This window comes from Temnothorax nylanderi, unplaced genomic scaffold (assembly GCF_030848795.1).
Source record: "Temnothorax nylanderi isolate EJ_2023f unplaced genomic scaffold, tnyl_v1.0 TNYL_tig0057_pilon, whole genome shotgun sequence".
NCBI lineage: Eukaryota > Metazoa > Arthropoda > Insecta > Hymenoptera > Formicidae > Temnothorax > Temnothorax nylanderi.
The window spans coordinates 276433-297814 of record NW_027249119.1 but is presented as its reverse complement, the minus strand read 5'-3'; the positions used below and the strand labels follow the sequence as shown (position 1 = coordinate 297814).

General features: G+C 35.9%; 3 protein-coding genes across 3 annotated transcripts; 1 reads left to right on the top strand and 2 right to left on the bottom strand.

The window, feature by feature from the left end:
• Positions 1-25: 25 nt before the first annotated feature.
• On the top strand, positions 26-20259 carry Chd64 (calponin 3). The gene is made up of 4 exons (XM_071707335.1): positions 26-224; positions 17615-17751; positions 17858-18062; positions 18805-20259. Exons 1-4 carry the CDS (start codon positions 171-173, stop codon positions 18973-18975), a joined length of 567 nt encoding a protein of 188 aa, XP_071563436.1. The 5' UTR covers positions 26-170; the 3' UTR covers positions 18976-20259.
• On the bottom strand, positions 13890-16157 carry LOC139773136 (piggyBac transposable element-derived protein 4-like). The gene is made up of 2 exons (XM_071707390.1): positions 15836-16157; positions 13890-15689 (listed from the first exon to the last, which is right to left on the bottom strand). The coding sequence occupies exons 1-2, from the start codon at positions 15908-15910 to the stop codon at positions 13974-13976; spliced, it is 1791 nt and encodes a 596-aa protein (XP_071563491.1). The 5' UTR covers positions 15911-16157; the 3' UTR covers positions 13890-13973.
• On the bottom strand, positions 20256-21307 carry Mrps6 (mitochondrial ribosomal protein S6). Its single transcript, XM_071707336.1, has 4 exons — positions 21119-21307; positions 20798-20937; positions 20455-20616; positions 20256-20369 (listed from the first exon to the last, which is right to left on the bottom strand). The coding sequence occupies exons 1-4, from the start codon at positions 21161-21163 to the stop codon at positions 20267-20269; spliced, it is 450 nt and encodes a 149-aa protein (XP_071563437.1). The 5' UTR covers positions 21164-21307; the 3' UTR covers positions 20256-20266.
• Positions 21308-21382: the final 75 nt, after the last annotated feature.

Genomic DNA, 21382 nt, shown 5'->3' with positions numbered 1-21382 from the left:
TGTTGCCGTCGCGTCCGGACTCCGGCGTCGCCGTCGTCCCGTCGCCGGTCTCCCGCCAGTCGAGTCGCGTCCGCCGGAGTGTGAACGTGGGTTCCCTCGTGTTACGGCTGATTAACCCCCTCTCGGATTTTCACCGTCCTGCGAGCGCCCCTCGAAGGCGACAAAAAAAAATGGCCTGTAACCGAGCTGCCAAGTCGGGATTCGCCGCGGAGGCTCAGAGAAAGGTGAGAAAACTCGGCGTCGAGTCGCCCTCCCCCCGTCAACGTACGCACGGTCGCTGGCATCTCTGCCACCCTGACCTAGTCAACAACTACCCTCCCCGCTTGCCTCCACCCGTCCCCCTTGCCTTCGCTTTGACGCGGGACGGCGTGGACTCGACCTACTGAGGGATGCATTTCCGCGCAGGCTCCGCTCGTAAACTGGTAAATGCGCGTCTGTGAATGGTATCGTCTGGCCGGGGTGGCTGGATCAAATTGGGATAAATTGCGACGCTAGATCATCCCTCGATCGCCAAGTTAATTAGCACTATAAAATTGAAGTGACAGCTATATGTGTCCTCCAGTGCATATCATCGTTGAAGTAATGACCGCTACGTCGATTATAATTATCGTAACCCTCACTGATATGTATGTTTGTTCTCACTGACCTATTTCGAGATAGGATGGGGGAGAGTTCGGAGATGATTCAGGGATGACGGTTGAAGCTGTGGGAATGCGAGATATGTCGGGGAGCCCCATTCGCGTTGACTGTCGCTAACGTAAAAAAAATTGTTATGCTAAATTAGTGTCACCTAAATGTAGCGATATTTTAAATTACGATGATTTATACTCCATCGTTCTACGATTTTAAATGGCAGAATAACAATCGTTTCTATATCTTGCTGATTTCAGAAATCAAGTAATCATTATTTTATTGAAATAAAATCAAGCACAAAAATATTTTGACTAAGATATAGTAAATCTCTTCTATTTTTTATGTATACCATTTTGCACTTTACTTTTTACGGTAGTTTGTACTTTGTTTCACAGTTGTTAACACATTATTGACTGAAAATGTGTTAATATATCAATGTATCAATGTATTTTTTGTTTCCCGAACGTCATTAACGACGAGTTCACTCATGTTTAAACAGACATACAGTTTAAATCGATAAATTAAAGTTATTAGAGGATTAAAATTGATAAGGTCTATATTATAAAATTTGTGATTTATCTTTCACTTGTTGTTTTTTTCTGCCCTCTTATACATTATAAACGAAATTTTGTTCCCGTTAAAGTTTCTAAAATGTAAAATAGTCGGCCACAGGCATTTCTGCATAAAACGCCCAGTCAACAATGTGTTTAAAAAAACGGGAAACTTCATCTTTTGCGTTGTAGCTCTACTCAGCTCTACTCTGTGTCGTTTTCGTAATGATAATTTTCTTGTCAAATGTACAGTTACTGCAAAAAAAAGATGCGGACTTTACATACCAACACAATGTGCGAGTAAATAACGAAGCGGACTATCGCTATTCGTATCCTCGCATTCGTTCACGTACCTCGTGTTTACATTATCCAACTGCGTACCGATAAATCGGTCGCCAAGAAGTTCGCATGAATAATAAAATGAAATACTAGAGGAATGCACAATAAACTGTTTCAGATTTTATAAACAATTTTAAACAAACCTTTTATTTAACATATCGCGCTTAATGCAATTTTAATTCTTAGCCAGATGTAATTCTACCGTTTAGATCGCTTCTCGACGATTTTGATACGCGCCGCAGTTTTTCGAATATCGTTACACGAGTGAGAAACAGGAAACGCGCGCAACAGTTGGCAAAAATTCGCGACATAGTAATCCAGCCTGGCGAACCTTTGTGTTAAGCTCCAAGCAGGCGTGTCGTTTATCTCGCAGCTGTGTTTAAACCTGCGCTTTAACATTCGCTCGGTTTCACGATTCCGAGACGAAGCGATTCTCGTCAGCCATAAGTTACTTTATGATACAAACCCATGTACTTAAATCATGTTCATTCAAATGTCCTTCAGTAAATGGTCTCCATTTGAGTGTGTACGGTACAAAGCAAAGTTTTTAAGAAAATAATTGGCGATAAAGTCCTTCTTGAGAAAAATCGTCGAGAATTAATTGAAAATGGAGTGTCGCAATTTATTACAGTGTCACAAAAAAATAACTCAACCGTTGCGATACAATAATTTTGCAAAATTTGATTAAAGAAATACAAAATTTTAAATATATATGATTACATAAAGTTAAATAATGTGTCACTGATATTTTTTATGTAACAAAATTACCTCAGACGCGAAGCATGTTCAAAATACCGCAATTCCGCGGAAACATCATTATTATATAATCTGCTGAACACAGAGAATAAACTCTCCGGGGAAAAACTATTAACCACTTTACAAACATACTTGAATGTTAAGGATGCAAAAGTAGTTTATGTAAATTTTGTGTTACGCATTCGACATGTGAACAATCGCGATAAATAATCGCATATGATTTCGATGCAAATGTCTCACGGAATTGAACTAAAATCGAGAAAAACGAAAATGACACGTGCAACACCAGAATTTGATTTTATTCGAAGAGGACATTTCGATGCACTTCAATATCTCGACATTTCCATTAAGAAATGATCGATTCTTGAATCGAAACTTGAATCGAAGTCGAGTGTTCCTACAATTCGTGACGTTAATTAATTTAATGACTAAAAGTTATTACAATTAAGTTTCATCAATACAAATACACTATTATTTTCTTGAAAAAATTGCATTTTCACGCATGTACATTTCGAAAATGCGTGTTCTCATTCCGAATCGCAAAATCGATTACCTTTTCTCACCTCGGATATCCCGCGGAGTTCAGCGATGCACGCGCGTTTCGTAAGCGGCAACAGCTGCTACGCGGTCGTTTCTTTCGAGGGGAATTAAAATGAGACCCAGTTGCCGAAGAAGGGAGCGTCCCTCGCGAAACCCGCTGGCCATGGTACACTTCTTCGGCCGTTCGTCCTGCGCCCCTTCCCCCCCCCTCTCTCTCTCTCTCTCTCTCTCTCTCTCTCTCTCTCTCTCTCTCTCTCTCTCTCTCTCTCTCTCTCTCTCTCTCTCTCTCTCTCTCTCTCTCTCTCTCTCTCTCTCTCTCTCTCTCTCTCTCTTCGCGGTACCTTCTCATGCATTTTTTTGTGCAGCACGATATCGCACTCGAAATTGCGCTATTCCGCAATGAGAGCCCGATAGTTCTCATATCTTCCTTCGCGCGTGACTAATGTTCGACTGCCTTACCTCTTACCCCTCGAGAGGCATTGCAGAAAATTCGTGTGCTAATTTATAGCATTAATTTTGTGGCGTTGCAAAGCGTAAAATTTATTCCGTAACTGATTCTCACGGAAAGCTGATGAGTTGTATTTAGCAAATTAATAACTTAAATATTACGTACATTTTTATGCGCATTTTTTAAAAGGGCAATAATTACGAATGTACATGAAGTTGCGTTAAATAAGTAACTATTCTAACTTGAGCCATTTATATTTTAGCTTTAATCTGTTTATTTATAGATTATTTGAATATTTAATGATGATGAGGAAGCACATTTTTTTATGTATGAGAAAGTTTTCCCTTATTGGTAATTTCTTCAACTTGGATTATTTTTTAAATATTCTTGTATCGAATACTTCAAGTACTGGGGTTAGAAGCATGTACACGTAATCTTTCTCAAGAAAAATAGAAGCTTTGCACTTAATAATCAATGCCGGACAGAAATATACTGAATATGTTACCGCATACATGGGTAGAGAATTTTTATCAATCGTTTTCCTTCCTCCAAGCTACGGTTTCCTGAATTCTATTGTGAAATTGATAAACTCGTGAATTTATCACAACACTTACGCTATTGTACTATTGTAGTAGTATCTCTTCCTGAATATAGATATTCCATATTAAAAATTCGCGAAGAGATTAAAAATACGTTAAGTTACTCGAATTACATTTGAATTGTATTATAATTTTTTTGATAAAGAAATTATACAATTTTTACAAGATATATTCTTTGTCTATAACTGAAAAATTAGCAATTTTTTTACATATTCTAAAACGATTGAAGATAATTAGCAGTTAATCACAATCGTAAACAAACTACATTTTAACGAGGGAATGAGGAAGTTGTTGAAGCGAGAATATTTTGCGATTCGGAATACTTAAAGACACTCGTCGCGAAGTTTGTGGGGAGGCTCGCACTCATTACGAACCAAGATATGCTTATCGTCTGCGGAATGCAGTTCGAGCCAGCTCGTTATACTTCACCGGTACGAAATCATTTGTCTCAGAACGTCGCGACGTATGCATTAAGATTAACCGTGACGCTGTATATTTTGAACTGCCATACGAGAAGTCTCGCAAGGAAAAAACAAACTTTATTTCATATTTGAAATTCGTCATGTTTTTTCGCGATTGGTTTTTCTACAAAATCCATTAACTTTAAAAAAGGAAGATAGAACGAATGTTGCAATCTCTTATTACAATTTTTACATGGAAAAAGGAACATTAACGCGTAATACAATTTCGTAAGAAATCGTTATCTATTCATCGCATATCATGATACAATATCCAGTGAGTATGTAGCAAGATAATGATGTCTCTGTGTACAACGGAAACAAAAAATATTACTTATTGTTAGATGAAAATTATTAGAGTTAGTAATAGTAAAAGATGTTGTTAACAGTTATTATTAATAGCTAAAAATATATAGAAAAGATATAGATAAGGTATCATTAATTCACAGAACAGGCGTGAACGTTGATTATAAAATACGTTATGATTAAATCCGTAAATACAGCCTAATCTAAGACACATAATATAATTCCAAGGTAGCGTTGGACACGTAATTATCGCTATAAGTTAAAAGCCCTGAGCCATGACCACTTCCCATAATTGCTGGGGGTTCAATGTGCCTGTCTGTATCAGCTAACACAGAGAAATAGATACTTATATGTGATAATGACTGACACCAAGCTCATAATATCACAGGCGTCGCGATCTTGAGCGAATATTTTCCTTGAAAGAAACGGTCAAATTAAAAAATAAAAAACCGTTTTCGTTTATTGACACGGAGGCGAATATTATCGCGGGCGTGACACAGCCTTTGTCAGCACTCCTTGAATATCGCAGCTAGTATTACTATCGTGGTCGAGTGGACCAAACACTTCAGCGCATTCTGCATTGCAATTTTGCATCGCGGGCATATACGTTTTTGTGACTTTACGGTATTGCATAGAACAAATATTGGCGGAAATTAGCGTCTGTAAGTGACATGCGCGAAAGATCGATCTCTTTTAATGTATTATTTATCCCAAAGTGTCATTTTTCAATACTTTTTGCCTTATCATTATTTGCGAGAAATGATAGAGAAATAACTTTTTTACTTTCCAGATAGATATTTCTTGCAATTCGTTTGTCTCTTTTATTGCAATTAATTTCCAACTATTAGTTTATTTTATAGTAATCTTCTTCGAAATATATATGATTTCATGGTAACTCACCGATGGTGAAGTTCTTTCTACGAATACCATACGATGAATGTGTGGTATTATATCCGTAGTCTAAAAATAGATATGCTTCATCCCCGTAGAGGATATCTGTATTAACGGCCGGAAGTAGAATAAAGTGGTTTCCGTTTTAGGAGCGAATAATGACGAATAAGGATTTTCTTGCATACGCCTTATTATTCTTATGCATTTTTCTATGCGAACAGCAAATAGTTATTTGACAATCTGTGGACAATGTTTTCATGCAAAAGATCATGAAGATCATAATAAATCAAAAATTAAAATTTTATTGAAGTAAAAGAAGGCAAAGTGTTTAGTCAATTGATTTGTATATCTGTAACTCCGTTATTGGTCACTTACAATTAAAAAATGTTGTTATTAATATACTATATATTTCTTGATGCTTTCTAAGAAAAGATTTGATCAATTTGGTTAAACAATACGTAGATGATAGAAATTGTGTGAAGGTATTCTGTACAATGTATTCTATTCATGTGCAAAATCATAATATAAATATACACTTATAATATTCAATGCATATATATAAACAACACATAAATGTACTTATAATTATAATATAATTTTAAGTATATATTTATAAGTATATAAGCAACGCATGTCGGATTAATTACTCTGATGCGACGAAGATGACTCATCTTCGAAATATTAGCCAACCAAGACGTAATATATTGATTAATCCTATCAAGTAAATCGAATCATGAATTCACAGAATGCCGTAATCGCACTCGACTCATTTGAGAGGTATTAGAGCTGATAGAAGTATTATCGCGTACGATTTGATACTTCGAAAGTGCATTACATGATCGGAATTAGGAGATAAAACGATTTCACATTTTCATTTTGCCCATTCCTTTTATCCTCCTCCCTGTTCTCTCTCCTTCGTAACATTAATATAGGGAAATATAGGGAAAGAATATTATAATTTACATTATGTAATTGTGGCCTTGGCTCATATGACACGATATCTTATGAGCATATTGGCTTTCATTAATCAATATGAATGAAACATAAAACCTTTAACCCTTTAACTATTACTCATTACTTATGCATGAACATTTTCATCTGATTTAAATTTTGTTACATGTCTTACCAAGCTTGCTTAAAAGAATACATAAGTGTTTACCTATAGGAAACGATGTCGTTAGAGGAAGCTCTTAATCACAAAGTTAACTCTGATGGACAGATTAGAGTATTACGAAAACGTAACGCAGATCGCGCGATTCATCCTATCAGAAAACTTTCTCCACATTGTGACTCATTCCAGCATAGCTTCTTTCTTATGTCATACTACCGCCGGATGACATAAAAGCCTGCAGACAGTTTTAATTATCGAATATTTCGCACGTATACTTTATTTACTATACGTATACTTGAGTAAACATTTTCCCTCCAAGTGGATTACTCGGCCACTCCCGTATGTAACAACTTTATTTGAACACCGATCGTTAAATTCGAACTATGTGCAAGGGAAAAAAAAGTACTTAATAGTTAATCTTAAACTAGGCCAAACTGACGAAACGGAAATTTAAAGCGACATGACGAAATGTATAAAGAAAAATAAAATTCGCAAATATTACTAACTTGCGTGTATAATTTCTCCGAAAAAATTTAATGATATATTAAAGTCAATTCTAAAATTTTAAATTTAAATGTGTCTTAGAAAATTATCGAAAAGAGACAGTTTTATCGATAATTAAAGTAGAAAGAAAAACAGAAGTTATGTCTTGAAAAGTCTTAAAATATTGTAAATGAATATTGCAAGAATACTAATAAAAGTGGAAATAAATTGCAGAAATCAAATCAAGAAAACTATAAATTCTGTATCACGTAATCGATATTACGATATTCCTTCTAGTTAGCTCGTTACTGTATACTGATTTCCAATGCAAGAATTGCACGTGAATGAGGCATCCGGATATCCTTAATGCACTCTTGACTATTCATTTGAAGATCTGCTTTTCTGTGACATAAACTCATCACTTGATGCGATTGCATGAATAATTTGGCTATATAATCCATCGTCGTTGATTGTGATGGAACTGTGAATAAACTATCGAGAGCACAGAATGACCGAGTTTCGAAGAGCTCACTGTGACCTCGGCAGGAACCCCTCGTTTCGGCCTACTTGCATTCTTCTCAATTAGTGACTATGGGTTCCCATGATTCTTGCGAGAGCTCGTACAATTGAGACAGAATCGTGCACAAAAATCCCTGTAATACGAAATTGTTTCTATTCATATTTTATATTTATAACTAATAATTGAACAAATTAATGTAATATATTTAATGTATATTTTATAGAGAAAGAATATTTGGAACGGAAATATATTGAGAATTAAAAGACATCGAATAAAAATTATAAAATATATATACGCACGTTTGCTGCCTTGAATTCTGACCCTCGCACGTTTTCTTATTACTCATTCATACACGAAGCGAGAATGCAGTTTCTTATAAACTCTTGTTCGCGAGTGAATTTAAAGATGACGTTATTCTGTGAATCGCCATGATGAATATCCCAATATGTATTCAAGTTCTTAAATGACCAGACTGTATGGAAACTTGTGTACACACACTTACACATTCTGACGTAGGTCGAGTCAGAATAATACATCGACGGTTAACTAATCGAGTCAGTTTCGCGTGACTTGGTACCAAATTTTAATACCGATTGAATTACATAATTGCATACAAATAAGTCAGACTGTGATTTGCGGTAATAATGTTATGGTATATATGAATTATGGATTCCATAATAATTCATAAATACGAAATTAAATGTATCTATCGAATGTCTGTTGCTTATATAGCTTATACTAGCATAATCCGTAATGAATTAACGAAGCGAGCTTCGTCTCGTTTGAAAGTTCTTTACAGGCAAGAAGCAATTAAGTGGCATTTAGCAACGGACCGTGAAATATATCACATCTGAAGTCTATTCAATCTGATAAATAATTACTGATTAATTCTAATGAAAGAACTCATGATCAATCAATTTGAAACACGTAAGGTATATTACAACTTATAGGAACTAAAATAGTTTTTCCAAATTTAACGGAATAGCTGGCTAACTGTATTTTTATCATTGTCTTTTGATTAACAAGAAGAGATTGTGTGTATTTGTCCTTTTTTATTATACTGAGATATACTGAGATACACGAACCAAGAATGTTTCACCATATTGCTCAATAGGTTTAAATTAAGATTTTAACAGTTTCCATTTAATGATGGACTTCGATCGTTGATTACATTCTGATACATAGTCTACGTAAATTTAAAATAATCCGAAAAGTAATGAAAAAAGAACTATATGATTAATATGTCAGAAAAGAAATCTAGAAATATTCGATTTCTATTTTAAAGTAACAAAAAAGAGAATGATTCTATTTAATAACAGCAGTTTATCATGCAATGCAGAATAACATGCTCTTTTTATCATCCTTCAAGACACGCGGAGCCGCGATATTCTTTGAAACTGGCTGCTCTCTTCGCGCTTAGAGGTCCTTATACGGCCAAGAGCAACCGGGCAACCTTCGCTTACAGCGTACATTTAAGAACTCCTCGAGAAGCACGTATATGCGAATAAGCCGCGTAAGGATTATGCAATTGATCGACCTTACAAAGTGGGTCAACAATTTTGCCGGTAATGCGTATACGTGTCGCATCGATTCACGATAAGTTCGATCGCTCGTAACGAGCCTGCACCTTTTAAGGACAACACACGAGCTCTTCCTTTAGAGAGAGGATTAACATGGTTAGCAAATCACAAGTCTCGCATGTTACGACTGCTAGCATTCTTGAAGGATCTAAATGAGAGAAAAGTATATATGTATTATAAATTCTAAATAATTTAACACACACACACACACACACATAATAATTTAGCTTGGTTGCAACTAAGACGTTTCGATATTGAGTTGGCTATCAAGCATCTGGAAAGATTACGATCAGTCTAGTTAACAAATAAAACGACTCGACTCATCGCGACATAGCAATTTGTTCAATCTGGCCTGTGCTTCATTGACAGCAGCATATGCCTCTGATCTAATTCTCGCGACCGTGAACGTGTGAGCATATCATTACACAGCGTCAATGTCGTAGCTACAGGAGGCACATGGCGGAAACGCCAATGGTAATTTTTTAATTGCGAGCATTTCGCACTCTCATCGCGCTAACGACGTAGCTAGAAAAAGTCAAGCCCGCATATTAATTTTTCAATGTGGAACACTGTAACAACTGTAAAAACTTTTCCTTATTCTATAAATAAATATACCATAATATGAATTTTGTTAGATTAAGTTACAATTAGATTCAATTAAAATTAAACTGAATATTTTTAAAAGATATATGCCAGCTAAATTATCATGTCATATTATATTTAGAATTTATAATACATATATATTTTCCTTTTACTTTGATCCTTTGAAATAGAATTAGTATTAAAGATATACATTTAATATTAAAAATTTACATTCACATGTATCAAGAGACACGGTAGTGTCTCGCGCCAAATACACGCGGAGCGAGACCGACCGTTACTCTTTTACGCGACGCGACGAGTTGCGATTTACAGTAAATGGCAATTTAAATGTTTTCGGAAATATTATACTAAATTAAATATTCAAAATATTAATGCTCATATGAATTATTAAATTGACTTCTCTAAATTATGATTTGCGTCGCCAAAATTTGAGATTTAAGAAGATCAAAATTACCGGTTCATGGACTTTGATAATTATCTATACGTAAGTACTTAAATCACTTACGTAGAACAATCAAGTGAGAATTATCTTTTGATAAATCAGTCGATACCTCGCTCCCATTTCATACGAAAAAGTTCTAATCTACACGCAATCATGATACAATATATAATCTTGATAAATCCTGCAAATCTCGCTAATCATAATGCCTGCTATCCAGCTGCAACATGATTTCACATCATGCAGTTTTTCGTAGTTGCTAATTGATTGTCGGAATATTTTCAGTCCACGAAAAAGCCGTACATTTCATACCGTTTCATACCTATAAGTGCAACCTACCAACGACTGCTGTAAATTTTGAAATATTCAAGCGCAACGATGGATAAAAAGCCGGTTTCCGAAAAGTCAAAAAAGCCGGTTTTCTTTCACGTTTATGTGAACCGATTTTGAGCCTTCTAATAATGATGACGGATTTTATACGACAGAGCATAAATTTCCTCCGCAGCTTTAGGATGCATCTATAAATTTCGTGACAGCGCACCTTTGTGATGCGACCACGCGGGTGACCCTCGCATAATTTCTATGGGGGCCCTCCACGCCCTTCGTGCTTTAGGGGGCCTGTTCAGAGAGAGCTCGGGACTCAAGATCGTACGGTATGCCGAGAGGAGGCATCCGTATAGCTTCGCGTCACACCCTTTCTCTATATTTCTCCTTTTGCTGTCCGTCTTGGTATAAGGGCTACGACATACTCCCTCACTCCCTCCTCCCCCTCTGTCCCTCTCTTGGAACCTGATACGATAGCTGTTGCTTCTAATCGCGTCGTTGAGTCGAATTATTTGTACAACGCTTTCTACGAGATAAAGCCTTGTCACAGATTAGACCGTCGGCGTTTTAAAAACTACACGGTATTCTTGTTAGCGTTTCTAAAGTTTCTACCGCGACTCTCTTGTTTCTGCTTCGTAATTACGAACTCTTTTGCTTTTACCAAAAGTTCCTCTAATACATTATACGTCTGATATATTAAAAGTCAAACTAATCACTCGCAAATTGAGAAAAAAGTAAGAAATTTGTATAATACGTACTGGAATTAACAAAAAAATTGTTCAAAAAATTTATTACGTTTGTTTTTTTACTTTTTGAATATTACTCTCCGGCTTAATTTACTATAACATATTTACTGATTATTTTTACAAGCTTTACAACCTTGATATTGATAAGAGAAAGATAGACAGTTATCCGATGATATCACATATGTACAGAGAATTGTCACTATGCGAACTTAGAATACGAATATTGCTTTCCTATATCGAATCCTATATTTTATTACCTTTACTGTAACATTAAAACAGTTCCACAAGAAGATTATTATATTAAAAGAACGTGTTCCTTTATCAACGAAATATTTAAAGCCTCTTATTAAAGACAGCTGCGTGTATCTCATTATCGATCTACTTCACAATATCATAATTTATAATATCACGACATTTCAGAAGTAAACAATGCCATAAAATCTTTTTAGCGATGATGAAATATTTAATCGCGTAAAGTTAGGCGGTGGCTTCAACACAAGGCAGACGACCACCGTTATCGTCACTTCAGAAAAAAAGCACGCGATCCAAAGTGTCACACGCCTTTCGCGCGTATACTAAAAGCCCTCGCTTCTCGCTTGTCACTCTCTTTTCACGTTAATGAAATTATCGTGCGCTTACTTAATGCCTAAATATAGAAGCGATCGCGTTCCACATTGTGACCGCGGTATCGCGACGGGTACTCTTTAAAAGAAAGCGCTCCGATAATCGTCGAGGAATGTGCAACTATGCGGGACGCGTACAAAAGTAAACGACTGCGTGTAGACTTTAACCGAATCGCATATAGTGATTTTTTTTTTACGAAATTAAAACTTTAAAATTGTATCAAATATAAAGCGTCTTATCTTTAATAATTTTAGAAATGTATGCAGGCTATTTATGCATGAACCAAAAGATATTTAGCTTTATGCCGTAAAATATTTATATTTTGTAAACGATATAAAGCATTTAACAGTGTTAAATATAATAGGAAGGAATTTTTTAATAAGTTGATATTACATAGAGTACAATAGAAAACAAGAAATTTAAATTTGTTAAATATATTAGAGATTTAATTTACAATACCTTTATTTGCTTCTCGATCTGAGAAGCTATCAGTGAAATAATTGAATCGTTAGATTTAAAATATACAAGGAAGTTTCGAATAAGCAAGTTAAAGAAAAGTTTTTTATTTTCAGTAATTTAATTAAAATTAATACAAGCCTGAACCAAAAGATATGTAGCTTTATGCTGTAAGAGATATTTATATTTTTTAAACGACATAAAGCATTAAAAAATGTTAAGTATAATATTAGAAAGAATTCTTTCAATAAGTTGATATATTATACAGAATAGGTGTAGAATAGGTACAATTATGGGAGACTTAAATTTGCTAGATGTATTAAATACTCAACTTATGCAGTATCCTTATTTGCTCCGAGAGCTGTCGGTGAAACTGTTGAAATCGTTAAATGACTTAACGTGTACGTATAAGGAAGTTTCGAACGAGCAAGTTGAATGCCAATTAATTCCCTGGCAGTCTGGGTGACGTCTCAGGTGAAAGTAAACGAACATGAGAGAGAATACTCTGCACGAGATTCGTGTCACGGCATTGTCCACGGCATTTGCCGACGTTCGATGCACCGCAACAGAATCTATACTGATAACTATAAATTATGAGATATATGTACATCAATATTTTTCTTGTAAAGAAATACAAATTAAATTTAAACAAGAGTAGCGAAAACATACAATTCATATTCTGGCTATATCGCTAATTATTTTTCACAAAATACCAAGAGACGTTTATGTGAAGTTATGTTGTACAATGTTAATAATTTGAACGATGATATCTGTCAAGAAAACGCTTGAAATGTGCCCCTTTGTATAGAATACATCAGGATGTTACATTACGCGTCTATGCTCTTTATGAGCGATAATGTTTTCAGAGGAAACACGCCGCAGAAATAGTTTTGGGCTGGCATCGAATTTGGTGCGTCACTGTGAAGCGATGCACCAAAAATCTGAAACAGCATCCGCTATAAAAACACTTTCGCGCGGATACTAGTCGCCAGGGAGGCCGGACATGTAGTATATTATTATAATTAACCCTAGAACGCACAAGTCATTTTTTTTACCTTTTTTTACCTTTTAACTCATAACTGAGGTCAATATCGACCCCACGCTTTTTTTGATCGTAAAACCGGTCCTACAGAGATAAAGGGCCTTAATAGTACATGAATTTCTTCGTTTTTTAATAAAGAAGAGAATGGTATGCGATAAATTTAATTTTACTCAAGTTTAGTTAGTGAAAAATTCATTTAAAGACCGAAAAATGCAGAAAATCAGCAAAAACCTCTTTTTTTAAACAAAAATTTGTATCTTTTTTTGTAATCAACCGATTTTCAAAATTCAAACGGGGTTTTAAAGAGGACACATTAGACTATTGGAAAAGAATTGTCACCGCTATGTTCTGTTCAAAAAGTATATTTATTTGGGACTATAAAAATGAAGAAATTCGCAAAGTTGAAATATGAAAAAAGTCGATGAAAAAGCCATAAAAAATTGTATTTTAAGTATTATTTTATTTTTATTTGATACAAAATAGTAAAAAATATGAAAAAAATGAAAAATACTTATTTAGTCGCATCACGCACAATCGCAGCATAAGACAACTCTGTGATCTTCGCAGGCGGCTCGGTGGCACATTTCGCAATACATCTGAGCCTTGCGATCCTGTGCCCTGGGACACAAGCCACATCTTGCGCGCTTCTTTTGGCCGACTTGTTTCACGGGCCTCTTTCCTTGCCCAAGGATCGTATGGATGTTGAAACGAAGCTCACGACGAAAATTGGGCAATTGTAGTCTTGCTCGCAGGTGCGGCTCCACTAGGGCTTTTATTAGATTTTTTAGGAACTGCCTCCTGTTAAAAGCCTCTAGATTAGCGTTGGAGTTGTAAAGGATAAGAGCGTTAATTCCTCCTTGATCAAGCATCGCCAGCCATATCCTCATGGGCCACCGTAGAGTCTTTCGAGCCGTCGAATATTCATGGCACATTTGATCGAATGAATCGGTACCTCCTTTTGTTGTATTATAAAAATGAATTATCTCCGGCTTTTGAGTCTCCTGATTGATTGTTGCACAATCATGGAAGGTCGAGAGCAATATGACGATTTTATTTCGTTTCGGAGTGTGGGCCACCAGAGTCATTCTCCCATCAAATGCGAATTTCGACGATGGCACAGGTCCTGCGCTTCGGAAATGGCCGGGAATTTCGCGTTTGTTTTTTCGAAGTGTTCCGACCATCGTGATTGAATGCTCTGTCAGCATCTTCTCAAAAATTGGTATTGACGAGAACCAATTGTCACATGTTATATTCCTTTTCGTTCCGTGCAGCGGCTGTGACAACTTCCGGATGTAATAAGATGGGACACTCTCCCCTTTCTCAGTCGTGACTCTTCCCACGTATGGCTCAGCAGAGAACATGTATAACGTCCTCGAGTCATTTAGCATAACGATCTTTATGTCATACTTATCGGGCTTGGCGCCATTATACACTTTGAATGGACATCGTCCGCGAAAAGAAATTAATTGTTCGTCAATTGTGCAGTACGAGGCTGGATTGTAATATTTTGTACAATTCGATATGAATTGTTCCCACAGCTCACGGATTGGAGCGAACTTATCGGTTTCTCTTCGCTCAGCCCTTGTGGTTTTATCGTCAAAGCGTAAATTTCTCGAAATTACCGAGAACCGATTACGCGACATCGTTGATCGGTACATTATGGAGCCGTATTCGGGATTCCATAGATCTTCAAGATTGGTGTGCGATGTCTTCTGGAGACCCGAAAAGTACAATAAGCCGATGTACGCTTTGATTTCCACAATTCCAACTTCGGAATACGTGCGATCTCGATCATCATCGATTTCAAGCGAATCCCGATAACGACGAATTTCTTCATTCGTATGACGGACAATCTTTTCAATGAGGGAATCAGGGAACAGCAAGCTCCACATTTGAAGAGGAGTGCTGGCTCGTCTTGCCTCACCGACCGGACCTTGCAAATAAGATACCGGAGTATTTTGCCGGCTCTGGGATTGTTGCAGCGGTGTCGTATACCACCGGTGGCCATCTTTTCCATGAATGATGCTTGGCTTTCGGCCACGATTCGAACGTTCTCTAGAGTCACCTTCGTCCGGTTGCTCGGATATTTCGTCAGCGTCTTCCTCCGACTCCGATCCACTGAATTCCACCGCATGATCTTCTTCCTCGGAAGGAATATCGGATGCTTGTTCTCTCTCGGTCGCTCTGAGAGTTTCAGCGAGCGCTGATATGGGTCTCAAATTATATCGCCCAGCCATTTTCTGCGAAATATCAATCTTCTATAGGCAACGGGATTTTTACCGACTAAGTTGTGTGATATTTCGTCTTAAATAATATTTATGACTATTTATGCTCAGATTACGTAATAATACATTAAATATATTGATTCTAGCAAAAATTAGCTTACCGTGACAAAACACAAACGGCAACTCACAACTGGGGTCAATATCGACCCCACGCACGCTTTGCGACGGTGCTGCATCACTGCCAGCGAACAACTAACGCTGCGCCCGACGTAGCCCTCTATGCCCGTTCTGGATAATCAATGATTTTTATCCGTCTACACTACTCACTAGGATGAGCCGTGAGTAGGATCATCCTCCAGTCTAGAACGGGCACTACTTTTAGAGAGTTGAAATTAATTATGGTTCAGGTCCTGAGTCGATAATGTCACTCGCTAGCTCAGGAGCGTAGTTCAAAGTTCGCCTGGGGTCGAAATCGACCCCAGTTGTGCGTTCTAGGGTTAAATGCTTAGAAACGGTTTTTTCCCAAATTTTAGCTAAATTAATTAACGAATCTCATTAAACTTATGCTCGTTTTAATCAGTAAGATCAGCCGCAACCCGGTACATAGCCGGATTTTCCATTTTGGCTCTTAAAAAATTTATAATAAATAAAATACGGACCCGCAGCTAAGCAACCCGACAGAGGTCGGTAGTGTTACTCCTGTCGACCCTTAACGCTGCAGATAAATTAATTTCTTCTTATTTAATTGCACATGGATTTTAATCCGAAATTAGAGTATTAAAAATGCAGATTCAACAAAGAGAGGAGAAAATTTTTTCCTACAAGAATCGATCGAAAACTTATAGATGAAAGAAAACACGCCGGCGTGGTAGGACACCCTCTATATGACTGGTCCCCTCGAAGTACATCACGATCCGAGGCACCGTATATCTAACGGAATATGCATACTGCCGGAAGATGAATGCCGGTCCATGCTTGGAGAGAAACCTCTCCTTTTTAGGCAATCATACATATATAAGCGGAAAATCATCCGCCCGGATAGAAATATTTAATTGTTGCCCCACTCTTTTTCATAAAAAATATTCGATTTCATTTTAATTAAAATTTAATAATTGATTCTCCGGCAAATTTATTTAAAAATAGATTCTATAATTTTGAAAAATTATTATATATTATTTAAAATTCAATTAACACGTAGTACCGACGATTAATGTACATCTTTATTTCTACTATTTAAATATACTATATGTATATTTAAACAAAAAATGGATGAAAGAGAAAAGTAATTGATCGATTTATGTCCATTTCTACCAATGCGGATTGACTTTAATCTCGGTTTAATTTACTTTTTATTTTTTTCTAATTCTTAAAAGAGAGATTAAAGTTAATCGGCATTGGTAGAAATGGACATTAATCCTTTACATATTGCAATAAAAATCACCTCAGTCTGAGGAAAACCTTAGAAAATGTACCGTTATAAAAAAAATTACAAATCAGTCATTTTGATTGCTTTATAGTTCTAATGTTAAATACATGACACGAATGATCTCCATCTTTTTGTAATATAGAAATTATTGTGCTTTTAATAATAAAAATAAAAATATTATTATAAAAAAGATTGCGCATCTTCGTTTATTTTTTGCGCTTGTTCTTTGCATTTCTAAAAATAAGACGGTATCTGTATTACAAGAAAGATCGGAGGAACAAAACTGATACTGCGATGGATTAGGTCAGTGACTCCGGCAATGCTCTTGTCGCAATCCCTACAGGATGCATTACTTGGTACACTGGAACATCGTATAATTAATTAACCGGCTACTTCGCAAAACACCGAAGCATTTTGACCGTGCCGTCTCCCGAGAATTCGAAAACGGGGCACCTTCCTTCTCTATTTCTTCTTTCATCAGAGGATATAACGCATGAATTTCTTCGTGTTACAGATCAATAGCAAGTACAGCGAGGAGCTCGCGCAGGAATGTCTGGAATGGATCAAAACGATCACCGGCGAAAACATAAGCACCAACGGTGATATGGACAACTTTTACGAGATCCTAAAAGACGGCATCCTGCTTTGCAGGTATTTGAAGAAGAAATCGGAAAACTGCGGTCGGCTTGAAGAGCCTTACCGAAAATACGGTAAGGCTAAAAATGCTTTTGCTAATCGCACTTTGTTTTTCCGCTAGGCTGGTGAATGACATCAAGGAGGGCTCGGTGAAGAAAATTAACAAGACGTCGCTGGCCTTCAAGTGCATGGAGAATATAAACGCCTTCCTGGAGGCTGCGAAGTCATTAGGTGTACCGCCGCAAGAGACTTTCCAAACCGTAGACCTCTGGGAAAGACAGAATCTAAATTCCGTAGTTATTTGCTTACAATCTCTTGGAAGGAAGGTACGATTCCATAAACGCAAACGCAGATATACCGGGTGGCTAAAACTTCGATGTTTAATATTTTCTTCATTAGTCCGCAGCTATTTTTTTCCAAAACTGCTTGGAACATCAAACATCTTTGTATAACAAACGTGTGAAAATTAAAATTTTACGAATTAAATCTAGTAATATATGCTATTCAGTTCGTTAGCAGGAAACCTTATTTAACTTGCATGTAAAGTCTGTCAGACTTAACCAAATATTTCAAAATTCAAAAAGAAGAGTAACATAGAATCAACTTCTCATTGAAGAGCATATAATCAATTAATGTACGACGGCGTCATTAATGCCTTCCACCTGAAGGCATAGTACATGTAACGTGCACTATAGAAATCCCCAGAACACAGCTAGGAAGGCATTAATGACGCCGTCTGTACATATAATTTTATTTAAGAAGACGAGCATCAAATTTTTCATGCTACATCTTATTGCTAATCATTCTTAATCACAGGGGCGTTAAATCATTTATATTTATGCCTGTAACGCAGACATCTCAATTTCCTGATACAAATATTCATTATCTCTCATTGTTGTTGTATACATCTCTACAAATAGATGCGTTATCAGTATTTACATATTGGTATCGTTCCTTGCTCTTATCACGCGTTTTGACACATTTTAACACGCACTTTGCCCTTTAATTTATAACATCTTGAAAATATTGTATATCGATTTGGATATTCCATAAGACTTAATTTTACAGGCGGGTAATTACGGCAAACCGAGCATCGGACCTAAAGAAGCGGATAAGAACGTACGCAATTTCACGGAGGAACAACTGAGGGCCGGACAAGGCGTAATAAGTCTACAATACGGCAGTAATAAAGGTGCCAATCAAAGCGGCATCAATTTTGGAAACACCAGACACATGTAAACATCTGCCTCCCGCATTCGCGCCGGGAGGAAAAACCGTTCTGTTCTCACCTCTCTTCTGTCCTTTATTCCCGCAACAAGTACTCCTTTAGACGTAGCATATCGCATAATAGATGTTAACGAGGTCCAAAATAAAGTATACTGGTGCGTAAGATATCTTCACAACAGAAGATAAAAAGATAAAGATATTAGATTCTTCAAATTAAAAAAGTGATACAAGATAACTTAAGAAAAGGACGACTTAATCCTTGGACGCATAACGAGGATTTTTCATACATACAGATGATACAGCATTTGCTATTTTTTTTATTGTATCCTAGTTGTATCGATAGTACCTTTTCCTTCTTTTAGACAATTTTTAGAAAAAGCTTAAGCTGTTTTGATATTAAAAATCTATTCAATCCAAGATTTATTAAACTGATTTTTTGCTATTTGAGTCTTTGTAAATTTTTATTAGGTCATGCATCCAAAGGTTAAACCGTACCTGTTTCGTATTAATACAAACTATTTAATTTCATTTTTCGTTATCACTTTTTCTTCAAATCTATCACGTAATAATTCAGAATCAATATACGATGTTATATTGAAGTATGTTGAAATGAGCACTTCGAGAAATACGTAATATTTTATATTTCGTTTCTTGATTCTATGACAATTCGAAGTGAATCCTTTTTACTTACGTATAATATACATACATTACCAGTATGTATTCAAAGCTATTGTATTTCACGAATTACAATGCGACTGTGTAGTTCTCAGGATAGAAAATACACAAACATTCTTACACAATACAAAGGAACAAAGAATATTGTGCGTTAGCGTTAGCTCGGATAGCCACTATAATTGTTGAATGTTTCAAAGTATATTGTATACAACGAAGGGAGTTACCGGCTAGCTGCGCCTATTGCGATTGAACATTTCAAGTTACGATCCAATCAAATAATTCTACAAATTTGTGTTGCACGAGAGATAATTATATATAATTATATATTAAGTATTTTGTACAAATATATATTGAATATATATTGGTTAGAGAAATAATAATTTTTCATAAAATGCTGAGATATGAGTTAATAAACGATACATCAATAAGTGATTTTTATATTAAATATTACTTATGATGAAGTACAATTGTATGTTACATTTTTAATATTCTTCTACCCTGTAAGTCAGATCGACTAATCTTCTTTTCGAAATATTTAATATATGCTCGGCTTTTCTAAAATACTTTATTTCAAGTCCTATATGTGTGATATACTGCAATAAAAGAAATACAACAACTATACATTCAGTTATTTATTGAATGGATAATAATCCAATCCAGTGTTGTATTTAAATTCGTGTTTATTATGACGCTGTTTCTTTGCCATGTCCATCAGTTTCTGGACGCCAGGCCTGTACAAATAAGAAATAGGATATTGATTGCAAATCATTACAAGTCACATTACAAAGTACGTTTAAGCAGGATTACAAATCGTACCTGTACGGTGGTGGTAACATCTCTTCATGGAACGTACATCCCTTGTTAATTGGTTCACTTTGTTTGAATATTTTTAATCTAACGATATCGATATCTCTATGGTATATATCTACAATTTTATCAATTACTTGTGGCGGTACGTCAAAATATATGAAAAAATGGCTGGAAATATAAAAAAAAGAAACATAAGAAATACAAAGTAGAACAAAATATGTCCATGTATATTTTACTTCTGCTTGAGTATATAATAATAAAGAGATAATTTGTCAATTGCATTTGGTTTGTCTCAATTCAGAGCCAGCTTAATTATGCGGTAATTAATATTCTTAATAAGTATAATTACTTTGCTTCGTGATAAACATGTCCATGTATACTCGTTTTGCATGGAAGTGTCTTGACCCCACAATTTTCAATTTTTCTGATGAAACCACCGGTATTAAATATCGTTTCGGCTGTCCTCTTTAAAGTTGCTACCAATTCCGGCTACAAGCACATATCGAATACTCACTGATTAATTTATATACTTCTTAACCGATAAAGATCTGACGTTATTCGTACGTATTATTGTACGAAATAATAAATTATATCACGCATACGATTATCATAACTATCTTTATTATTTCCGAGATGAGAAAAACATAACCTATACGTTACAGCACGATACCTTTTTCATGATACGTAGCAACAATGGCATTTCGTATGTAGGCATATTTGTATAATTTTTTTATTACTCTAACTCAACAATTTCCAGAAAACTTTAATAACAATATAATTATTTCAACAAAACGAATCTCTCCGTCCGGAGAAAATCACAGATTACATTAATCTACATAGATTGCGACTGCGAGAGCTCGGCCGAAAATGGCGAAAATTTGGTGTGGATCGATGGTTAAGCCCGGTGTCCACGATGCTAGAACTGTGTCCAAGT